This window comes from Nerophis lumbriciformis, linkage group LG28 (assembly GCF_033978685.3).
Source record: "Nerophis lumbriciformis linkage group LG28, RoL_Nlum_v2.1, whole genome shotgun sequence".
Taxonomy (NCBI): domain Eukaryota; kingdom Metazoa; phylum Chordata; class Actinopteri; order Syngnathiformes; family Syngnathidae; genus Nerophis; species Nerophis lumbriciformis.
The window spans coordinates 10,657,709-10,669,844 of record NC_084575.2 but is presented as its reverse complement, the minus strand read 5'-3'; the positions used below and the strand labels follow the sequence as shown (position 1 = coordinate 10,669,844).

Here is a 12,136-nt window from a genome sequence, read left to right as displayed (position 1 = left end):
TCACGTTACGTGTATAAAAACGCACATCCCAGTGAATCATTTGCACCTTTTTCTCTGGAGAATCAAAACTCAGCAGACTCATTTTAAATGTTACAAATTTTGTTAATAAACATGACATACAAATTGTGAGAGATTTCCATAAGCAGGTGATTGTACGCAGAATGCTGGGGTCCGCATTATTACAGTATATAATGGGTTCTCAACAGTGTTGGGACTAACGCGTTACTTACTGTAACGCCGTTAGTTTCGGCGGTAACTAGTAATCTAACGCGTTATTTTTTTTTATTCAGTAATTTAGTTACCGTTACTACATGATGCGTTACTGCGTTATTTTACGTTACTTTTGATGTAGTATCGGCTAGAAACAGAAGCGCTGCGGTGTCGTTCTTCTGAATCTTCCTCTGTCACAAGCCGGAGAGAAGAAAAGAGGCGCGGTCTATGTGTGTGTGGGTGTGGGTGTGGGGAAAAAAAGTTGTTGGCACGTTCAGTCCACACACAGCGTGGTCATGGCGAGCGGAGTATTGGAGGAGCTTGAACGCCCCCGCCATTGAATCGGTGTGTTTATAAGTGCAGACTCGGTTGTGCAAAACGAGGGTTTTAAACACATGCTGAACGTGCTTGAACCACGTTACGACATCCCGTCGCGCACCCACTTCAGCAATAAGATTGTGCCAGATCTTTATGAGCAGGAGAAGAAAAAAGTTGTGGATGAACTATCCCGAGCATCATCTGTTGCGCTCATGACAGACGGGTGGACGTCCAGCGGAACTATAAGCGCTCACTTCATCAAAGCAGACTGGGAGATGAGAAGACACGCCCCCTCTACGAGAGTCACCTTGCGCAGGTACTGACACAAGCAGTGGAGGACTGGAAGATAAAGATATCCCAGTCACACGTGATAATGCCAAAAATCAAATAATTACAGAGAATGAGGCAGGACTGGGACCACAGATAGGTGCTTTGCACATGTAGTGAATTTGGCATCACAGAAGGGAATCTCAGTCAATAGGATGGAGCGCCTCTTTGGGAGGATCAGGAAGGTTTCTTACTTCCACCCAAGCACAACAGCTGCTCATGTGCTTAAGACAAAGCAAGAAATGCTAAAGCTGCCTGCTCATACATGATGTCCCAACGAGGTGGAACTCCACTTATATGTTGGAGCAGCAGGCAGCTATATACTCTGCATTGACCCACAACACCCTGAAAACAAATGTCACCCTGTCTGATGATGATGTGAGAGTGGCAGGTGAGGTCCTCCAGGTGCTTAAACCCCTCAAAAGTGTTCCATCTCTACTGAGCACTGAAACTTCACCATCTGTGTCAATGATCCTGCCACTGAAAACAAGTATTCTACAATCCATGGCTCCAAGTGTGGAAGACAGCAGCATCACTCCAGATGTCAGGCTTTATGTTTCAAGGAAGATGATGTGCCTTCTTATGTTGCACTTTAACTTGTTTTTTATTCATGGTCATTGGTCCAAGTTTAAAGAAAGGAGGAATGCCTTTTTATGTTGCACTGTTTTTCATTAATTATGTTAAAAGGAAAATAAAAATGTATGTCAAGTTGATCAACAGATTGTATTATTCTCCAGTGCAATAACAGTACTGAAATGAAGGCAAAAAGGGCATTAATGGGAGCTTTAAAAAAAAAAGAAGAAAAAAAGAAGTAACTAAATAGTTACTTTTCACAGTAACGCATTACTTTTTGGTGTAAGTAACTGAGTTAGTAACTGAGTTACTTTTGAAATAAAGTAACTAGTAACTGTAACTAGTTACTGGTTTTCAGTAACTAACCCAACATCAATAGTATTTCAATTCAGGGGGGCGTGAAAACACGTCTGTCCCTTGGGTGGGCGAGGGGGCATGACAGAAAATAATTGAGAACGTTGCTATTATAGACACACTTATCAGTGCTGTGAAAGGAACAGGAACTCCTCGCCTGATTCTGAGAAATATATAAATGCAAGCAGAATTTACAAGCTTCCTATCTTTCCCACATGATTTGTAAGCTAGAGAACAAGCTGCATAATTGGGGTTAAGAAGGTCTTTTTTAACCTAAATAAATACTGCACTAAAACAACAAAATATTACCTACTGAAATGATTGCTTGACACCATAAAATCCTACTTAAGAAATAACAGTTGTAGACTTTTTATCTTTCAAAATGCTCAATAAAAAACACGTCATAATAATCGTTAATTTATTCAACTAATTTATTAGGGGCAGCACATCAGGAAATCGGGGTTCTAATCTGTTTGAAGATGTGGAGTTCTCCCAGTGCTTGCGTGGGTTTTCTCCTTCCACATAACAAAAACATGCATGTCAGGCCACCCAGAGACTATACTCCAGGGGTGTCAAACGAATGGCAGACAGGCCCGCAAGATGAGTTTGCTAAGTATAAAGATGAGCTGCAATTTTTTAATGAAAAAAAACTGCTCTTGAAAATGTGTCTACTGGATGTCGCAATAGCAATACAAGTATTACCCACGTCACAAATGACACTGTTTTAAGATGACGTGTCAGCTGACTTTAAGCGCCCTCTGGATTGGCTGTCACTACTCCAATCAGTTCACGTGCAAGCAATCAGCTGCTCCTGTTGTGGCTGACAGCAGATGGGGGCAGACTGATACAGTAGGGACATACAATACCTTCTTCCATTGTAAATTATTCACTCAACGGACAACATAAAACAGTAAGATGCAAAGACTTAAGTCAACATTACCATCATCTTTATAGTTAGAGTGCCGTCCAACGCTCACAATTGGTTGACGACGCGATGCACAGTCTTAACTCCATTGTAAAAATGGGTGTTTCTACATGGGTTGTTTGTTCTGTTTTATTGTATGCTTATATCTACCATGTTCACATTGATTACGTTTGTGGTAATGTTACCTTGATTTCAGCTACGGCGTCATCTTGATAATTTTGTTGTTTTTATTATAACTGTAATATTTGAAATGATGATAAATTGATGTGTTGTGGCAGTTGCGGATGTCACCAATGCGGCGGTTTGAGGAAACACTCGGTTGCTTTTTCAAACACGTCTTTAATGGTGAACTGCTAACATAAGAATGCTAAACAGGAAGTGCTTAAAGTTTAGTGGCTTTGTAAATACACTGAGACAAAGTCTAAGTTTATGTGTTCTTCATGGTGTTTTTAAAACGGCACCAATTCTTTTCCTCAGAAATTTCAACTAATTCGAAGTGTTTATTTGTAATATGTACATTTTCAGAATGTACTTGTTCTATTTTTGATCAAAGTAAAACAAAGAAAACAACCTGAAGTTGTCTTTATTTTTAAGTTATTAGGCCATGATTTTACCAGTCCAGCCCACACGGGAATAGATTTTCCTCTATGCGGCTCCTGATCTACACAACTGCTCTAGTCTAACAGTCCACAAAGTGGGAGTAAATGGTTACAGCATATGGCATATGTATACTGTGATCGACTGGCGACCAGTCCAGGGAGTGTCAACCTCTCTCACCGTTAGGGTTGCACGATTATGGCCAAAATATCAGGGGTTAGTGCATGTGTCTCACAATACAAGGTCCTGAGTAGTCCTGAGTTCAATCCCGGGCTCGGGATCTTTCTGTGTGGAGTTTGCATGTTCTCCCCGTGACTGCGTGGGTTCCCTCCGGGTACTCCGGCTTCCTCCCACCTCCAAAGACATGCACCTGGGGATAGTTTGATTGGCAACACTAAATTGGCCCCAGTGTGTGAATGTGAGTGTGAATGTTGTCTGTCTATCTGCGTTGGCCCTGGGATGAGATGGCGACTTGTCCAGGGTGTACCCCGCCTTCCGCCCGAATGCAGCTGAGATAGGCTCCAGCACCCCCCGCGACCCCAAAAGGGACAGATGGTAAAAAATGGATGGATGGATATTAAAGTCCCAATTATTAATCACAATTTTTTACTTATTAATTAAAACATATTTACTTGCACTTTATATTATAAACAGTTTGAGAACTTGGCTTTCATTTCAAAAGGAAACTATAAAATAATTTATTAAAAATAAAATTAAATGTACAACAGACAAAAGGCTAACTAAAACAAATACCGTATTTTTCGGAGTATAAGTCGCACCTGCCGAAAATGCATAATAAAGAAGGAAAAAAACATATATAAGTCGCACTGGAGCCCGGCCAAACTATGAAAAAACTGCGACTTATAGTCCGAAAAATACGGTATGCCATTGCAGAGTGCGATCATATGGTGCAAGCATGTAAAAAAATCAGATTATGCATAAGATGCACATACGAAGGTATGTTATGATTGTACTACTCACAGTATATAAAGACATCTGTCTTTGGCCTAATAAAACGTTATTATGTCCGTTATTTGCCGTGTCTTTGAGAGGTGGATGGATACGGAGTTCCTCGGTACACAGTTGATGTTACGGTCGTCTGTATTTTAGGCACCCGCACTTTAGTAGCTGTTCGTCGGGGCATTGCGTGGACTATGTTAGCAACCAGCTTTACAGTGCGGATGGTGTTTGAGAAAAGAAGGGAAGTGTTAGTAATGCATAACGTGTCTCCGTAACTCAATATTTTGTTTAGATGTGCACACCAACGCAACTTTGGTTTACTGGTTTATCTCTGCGGGAACAGTTCCTGGTTTCGGGAATTGTCGGAAGTGCCTAGAAAACAGCGAGGCGAGCGGTCGTGTTCCGGGGTTAAAAAGCATGTCCGTTGGTACCCCGTGGGTAACTCTGCTGGAGGGGAGGGCACTGATGTAATAATACATTAATTTTTCTTAATATTCGGTAGCTACTGGCTGATCTACCGTCAACCTCTGTTGTCACTTTCTTACTCGCGCTCACATGAGCCCACTGTGACTGTCTATCGATCGCCCCCTATTGGTTGGCAGACTGTTGGTTGTGAACATGGTTGGTTTGAAATGCCTGTTTTTTAAATCTTAATATCGCCGACGATCACTAGGGTTGTCAAAAAAAAAAGATTTTCGAATGAACCGCGATTCTTACCTGTAATGATTAAAAAAATAAACTTTTTTTTTTTTTTTATCTGTCCTGTCTAAACACTCAGGCAAATCATATTGTTGATGTAGATGCCTACATCTGCTGTACAGATTTATTTTAGATAAGAGAAGTGTGGGATTCTTCTCTTGTTCCCTCATTTGTATCGGACTTTATTAAATGTTTGGGTAGAATTTTATTCAACAAAACCAGTAATCTGGTAATACAGAAATTCATCACAGCTGTTATGTATTTTATGAAGGAATGTAGTTAATCATTGAACTGGCACCCAATGTTATTGAAAAAGTATGAATGTTAAATCAAGAATTGTTTTGAATCGAGAATCGATTCTGTATCGAATTTTTACCCCGGAGAATGAAATCGTGTGGTGCCCAAAAATGTACAGCCTTAATGATCATCCTCATTTAATTGTTGCTGCAAAAATCGTGATCACGATTAAAATTCGATTAAGAGTCCAGCCCTGGTCCAGGTTGTACCAGGAGTGAATTAGAGAAGCAAATTATATTTGTATATCACTTTTCTCTCTAGAGACTCAAAGCGCTTTACATAGTGAAACCCATTATCTACATCCTTAAGCTACATTTGAACCAGTGTGGATGGCACTGGGAGCAGGTGGGCAAAGTGTCTTGCCCAAAGACGCAACGGCAGTGCCTAGAATGGCTGGAGCGGGGATGAAACCTGAAACCCTCAAGTTGCTAGCGAGGCGGTTCTCCCAACCGAACCACACCGCCCCATATGTATATATTAAAATAGATATAAAGACTGCTGGAATAGTTTCTTTCCAGTACAGAAAACCTGTTAAACTTACACAAGCTCCATTGAAAAATCTTTGTCAGGAGGAATTTTCACTTGAATGGCCAAGAATCTCTGGAGAAGCCCAACTAAGGAATAGAGTAATATTGTCACACAATTAAATAGCATGGGTGTAGAGTAGTAGTAGTATCGGTAACTTACGAGTCATTTTCCCATTTCCTGGCATTTGCATCTTCACTGACTTGCAGCTCCCATCCAGACAGTAAACAAATCCTTTAACTTCTTTGTCATATTCCTGGGAAGAGACAGAAGCTTAGTAGATGAATGAAAGTCTATCGGCCATTGTCAGCTCTATTAGAACATGCATACACAATATAGTTCATTATTGTTCAGAAGCCTCGATAGTAAAGAAATGAATAACCAAGTAATACTGTCATGTTGTTCATTTACATGGACTTATTTCCCTGCAAAGACGTTCCGTTCCGCTTGATGGCGGCCATTTTTTTTCTTTTCAAACCTTTATCTAATTTTACACACGTCAGTGTGTGTCAGTCCCCTAAAAGTGTGTATCTATGCAATATTTGTGGGAATTTTGCCAGACAACGCTTTCAGCTGTGAGTGAAGTTTCAAGTCAGTCTGACTAATAAGGTCAAACCTTGAGGTTTAATAAAAGTGTCACTAAGTGGTGTATTTATCATAAAAGTTTTAGCACAGCCAACACAGTTGAAGTGCATGTTTTGGTAAAATGATACCTTCTTGTTCAGGAATAGTAGTAGTGTACTGATTTATGCACTTGTTTTACTACTAGGGTGAAAAAATACATCTATAAAGCTGTGTTAAGTAAGTAAGTAAGTACATTTTATTTATAAAGCGCTTTTCACAGATAAAATCACAAAGCGCTGTACAAAACATAGGTGAAGTAAAAACAACAAGTCAATTAAAACAACAGAGTCAACATCATAAAAAGGATACAAAGTGGATTAAAAATGAAAGTTAAAAGGTGCATTAACTAAAAGCTTTACTAAAAACAGAAGTTTTCAAATGTTTCTTAAAAGTTTCAACACAGTCAAGATCACGAAGCGACTGGTGCAAATTGTTCCAGAGTCTGGGAGCTATACCCTGGAATGACAGGTCTCCACGGGTTTTAAAACAAGTTTTCGGGATCTTTAGAAGACCCTGGCCTGAAGACCGGAGGCTGCGCCATGAAGAGTAGGGGCATAGCAAGTCAGTGATGTACTGAGGGGCCCCACAATACAACGCACGGAATGTCAGGACTAACATTTTAAACTCAATGCGGAATTTAACTGGAAGCCAATGAAGACTGGATAGATTGGCATGAGCAGACTCTTTTTCCTGAGGAAGCTTAGGTCCTTTAATGTGTGCAGCAAGCTGTTGGAGATAGTTTATCAGTCTGTTGTGGCCAGTGCCCTGTACTTTGCAGTGATTGGTTGGGGCAGCAGCACCAGCAAAAGGGACTCAAACCGGATTGACAAACTGATCCGGAAGGCCGGCCAAACTATTGGCAAGCAGTTGGAGGCGTTTGTGTCAGTGAGGGACAGGAGGACACTGGACAAACTGCTGGTCATCATGGACAATCCTGCCCACCCACTCCACCAGACAATTGAGGGACAGCGGAGTTCATACTCCAACAGGCTCCTTCAGCTTCGTTCCCACAGTGTTCGATTCAAAAACTTCTTCATTCCGCACTCCATCCAGCTGTATAATCACTCGCCATACAGCAACAGATTATCTGTCTATTACCTGACACCTTCTATGTTGGCTACTTCTTTGTTTTTATGTCTATTTTCTATGTTCGGTTGGATTTACTCTCTATTTTATGCTGCAGCTGTCACATATACTGTAATATTGTACATGGTAATTGTTGTATATTGTATATATGATATAGAAATGATATAATATTATATATCAGTATATATAATATACTGTACATATATTATGTAAATATTACGTATATATCAAATCAAATCAAATCAACTTTATTTATAGAGCACATTTAAAATTTACCACAGGGGTAGCCAAAGTGCTGTACAATGAGCAGGTTAAAAGATAAAACGAGTACCGAGCAAACACAACACAACACAAACAGAACACGATAAAAAATAAATAATTAAAATAGAATTAATAAAAACATAAAAACATAAAAACAGGATCACAGCAGGTGTATTATGGGGCGCCATTGCAGGATGGATATCACTCAGTGTTAAAAGCCATGGAATAAAAGTATGTTTTTAAGAGAGATTTAAAAACAGGAAGAGAGGAGGCTTGTCTAACACTCAGGGGTAGGTCGATCCAGAGCTTGGGAGCAGCAACGGCGAAAGCTCTGTCACCTCTAAGCTTCAGCCTTGTGTCAGGGACCGTCAACAGCAGCTGATCGGCTGATCTTATATATATGTTATCTTTTATATCACTATATTTAGTCTATTTATACCCGCATTGTCCTTTCCATCCTTACACTTTCCATTATTGTAACTGAGCTACTGTGTGGAACAATTTCCCTTGTGGATCATTAAAGTGTGTCTAAGTCTAAATCTAAGTCTAAGTCTAGAACGGGGCTGATATGGGCTGTTCTGGGTGCACCGGTCAAAAGTCTGGCAGCCGCATTTTGTACAGTCTGAAGTCTCTTTAGCGTTGACTTGTTGAAAAGGGTGAAGAGAGAATTGCAATAGTCAATATGAGACGAAATGAACGAGATCCAAGTCTTTAGCGTTGACTTGTTGAAAAGGGTGAAGAGAGAATTGCAATAGTCAATATGAGACGAAATGAACAAGATCCAATTTTGACAACAAATTTCTCACTTTAGAAATATTTCTGAGATGATAAATACAGTTTTTGGTCAGTTGACGGCAGAGACCCTCCAAAGACATGGACTGATCAAACACAACCCCAAGGTTTCTGAGGCTGCTTTTAACAGATGCACCCCCCCAGAGTGAAGTGAAGTGAATTATATTCATATAGCACTTTTCTCTAGTGACTCAAAGCGCTTTACACAGCAAAACCCAATATCTAAGTTACATTTAAACCAGTGTGGGTGGCACTGGGAGCAGGTGGGTAAAGTGTCTTGCCCAAGGACACAACAGCAGTGACTAGGATGGCGGAAGCGGGGATCGAACCTGCAACCCTCAAGTTGCTGGCACGGGGCCACTCTAGCAACCAAGTGAAATGTGTTACTGCTTAGCATTTTTACAATATTATACTTTTTTCCTCACTTTCTGTATGGACGACTGTCCCCCAAAAAGTTTCCACCTGGCGACAGGATCTTTGCCTTGCCCACTAAAGACCTCCACCACAGCTCCACCCTGCAGCACATCAAAGTGTATTCATCGTTAGCTTAAAGCTATCGGTTGTGTTAGCTAGCAGGAACGTAAATACTTACCTGGTAGTTATGCTTAAACATTTCCCCACGGTGGTCAGTTATTGTACTCGGCAACGGAATTTTAAAGTGACTCTTCACATTAGAATAATGCCTGGGAGTAAAAACGTAACAAACAGGTGTAAAGTTTGCTAAGCGCTGCGTTCGTCTCCATGGTTACCTAACGCTAGCAAAAAAAAGGTAGGCGCTGTACTCTCCGCCAATCAGATATCTTGTTACAAGAGAGATTGCACCAATCAGAGGCTGAGAAGGGATTTTTTGGAAGGTTCCCGGATGTTGGGTAGTACTTCCTTCCGCGTCTCAATAGTTTGTTTTTACATCTGTAAATAAAGATGAACAAAGCAACTGTTTTCATTCCTCGTCCGGACATATTTAAAGACGGAAGAGCATGTGAGGTATTTGTAAACATGATGTCAACAGTGCGTGTGTTCTTTATTTGTTAGTACATGATGTTGAGGAATGTTAATATAGTATTTATCAGAGGTGGGACCAAGTCATTGTTTTGCAAGTCACAAGTAAGTCTCAAGTCTTTGCCCTCAAGTCCGAGTCAAGTCCCGAGTCAAGACAGGCAAGCCCCGAGTCAAGTCCAAAGTCAAGACTGGAAAGTCTCAAGTCAAGTCGTAAGTCCTGCATTTTGAGTTTCGAGTCCTTTCAAGTCCTTTTAACCACAGACTAATATATTAACACAGATTGTGTATGCTTTTCAAACGCTGTATTTATTAATTAAAACAAGTGCATTTTAAATTGCAGGAAAGAAAATTGTGCTGACATTGCACTTTATAATAGCACTATTAACCAGTCATTTTAAACATTAACTCATTCCTTTACAGAACAAACACATTGAAAAATAAAGTGCAAATGTACTTATTTGTACAAAAGTGTTAACATTGAAAAAACATGACATATACGTGAACATAACAAAAAAGTTGTACTTTTTATATGTCAGGGCCCTATGCTGCATTGCATTTGCAAAAGACCAAATTAGCCAAGAGTCTGTCAGTCATTTGTGCACGATGGGGGCGTAGTATGATGCCACCATGGCTGAAAACTCGCTCCACTGGAGCACTGGAGGCAGGCACTGCCAAGACTCTCATGGCCACTCGGAACAGTGAAGGAAGAGTCTTCATGTTCAATGCCCAGAACAAAAGGGGGGAGAGAGTTGTTTTGGGTTGGTGCACTACTTGTAAGTGTATCTTGTGTTTTTTATGTTGATTTAATTAAAAAAAGAAAAGAAAAAAAAATTATTTCTTGTGCGGCCCGATACCAATCGATCCACGGACCAGTAGCGGGCCGCGGCCCGGTGGTTGGGGACCACTGAGGTAAACAACCAACAGTATGTCAGAAAGCTAGCTAAAACGGTACACATATTCCTAATATAGTATACATTTTAACTGACCTTTATTTTACTATTTTTGTCTTTTTTTAGGTGGCTAAAATACGCGGTGCTGCTGACCGCCGTCTAACGTTACGTGTGATATATTGACTAACGTAACCCTGCTTAAAAAAAATCACTGAACAAAAAGTATGAATAAGGTAGTGAACTGCAACAGATTCCCGTGTTTGCAATAACGTTATAACGTTAGCAGTGAGTTTACAGCCTCACTGATTTAACTACACAGCAAATAAAAGTCACGTTACTTAGCCAATAAACGTTATCTTACATTCAAAACTTACCGTTCTTTGTGCAACTTCAAATGCCGGACGAAGTTGGAAGTTGTTGCCTCTCCATCAGTAATTTTCGAACCGCATGTGTTGCATACTGCAAACCGTTTTGTGTTGACCACCTCGTAATTTTTATACCCAAACAAAATTATTTTAGGTATAATTTTTTGTTCACTGGCGTGTGGTTTGGACATGTCTTCTTCGTTGGTTGTCCTGCAATTTGATTGGATGAATGCTGTGTGATGAAAACAAAGTAGATCTAATTTGATTGGCTGTTGTACTGAGAGCACACCAGCTGACACACGCAACGCTGATAAACAAGTACACAATGAAAAATACGGAGCGCTCCCGAATAACTTTTTCATCTTTGGGTTTTGGGGAAAGTAGCAAGTCATGTCAAGTCATGTCAATTCAAAAGGCTCAAGTCCAAGTGAAGTCACAAGTCATTGATGTTAAAGTCTAAGTCGAGTTGCAAGTCTTTTTACATTTTGTCAAGTCGAGTCTAAAGTCATCAAATTCATGACTCGAGTCTGACTCGAGTCCAAGTCATGTGACTCGAGTCCACACCTCTGGTATTTATTAAGCCCTATTTTTTAAAAGTACTGCTGTTTTACCTGACATGCTTTACTACAATGGTCCCCAACCACCGGTGCGGGGCGTGACGCATTTGCTACCGGGCCGCACAGAAACATTAATTGATTTATTAATTTGTCATTTTTTTGAATTTATTTTTTATTTTTTTGTCCTGTCCAGCTTCTCAAGCAAATCATATAGTTGATGTAGATGCCCATATCGGCTGTTCAGATTTACTTTACAAAAGAGAAGTCCATCCATCCATCCATTTTCTACCGCTTATTCCCTTTTGGGGTCGCGGGGGGCGCTGGAGCCTATCTCAGCTACAATCGGGCGGAAGGCGGTGTACACCCTGGACAAGTCGCCACCTCATCGCAGACAAAAGAGAAGTGTAAGACATTAATTAATTCAAACCGCATTTTCTCTGACTTAACTTTCGCCTGTCCCACTAAACCAGCGTTTCTCAAAGTGTGGGGCGCGCCCCACTGGTGGGGAATAGAGACATCAATCAATCAATCAATCTTTATTTATATAGCCCTAAATCACAAGTGTCTCAAAGGGCTGCACAAGCCACAACGACATCCTCGGTACAAAGCCCACATACGGGCAAGGAAAAACTCACCCCAGTGGGACGTCGATGTGAATGACTATGAGAAACCTTGGAGAGGACCGCATATGTGGGTAACCCCCCCCCCCCCTCTAGGGGAAACCGAAAGCAATGGATGTCGAGTGGGTCTGACATAATATTGTGAGAGTCCAGTCCA

General features: G+C 40.7%; 1 protein-coding gene across 10 annotated transcripts in view; it reads right to left on the bottom strand.

Annotated features, from left to right (window-relative positions):
- Positions 1 to 9,453, bottom strand: part of cfap20dc (CFAP20 domain containing) — a 62,004-nt gene extending 52,551 nt beyond the window's left edge. For 2 of the 10 annotated variants that reach the window (XR_012051411.1, XM_072916507.1), the window contains exons 1-4: positions 9,141 to 9,451; positions 8,974 to 9,063; positions 5,948 to 6,041; positions 5,802 to 5,874 (exon numbers count right to left, since the gene is read on the bottom strand). Coding sequence is in view for 8 of the 10 variants with exons in the window: in XM_072916507.1 (XP_072772608.1) it covers positions 5,802 to 5,874; positions 5,948 to 6,041; positions 8,974 to 9,063; positions 9,141 to 9,161 (278 nt within the window). In the remaining 2 variants the exon portion in view is untranslated. Of the gene's footprint in view, positions 1 to 5,801; positions 5,875 to 5,947; positions 6,042 to 8,973; positions 9,064 to 9,140 lie in introns of all 10 variants that reach the window. The other 8 variants (XM_061923575.1, XM_061923577.2, XR_012051410.1 and 5 more) reach the window with 7 other exon arrangements.
- Positions 9,454 to 12,136: the final 2,683 nt, after the last annotated feature.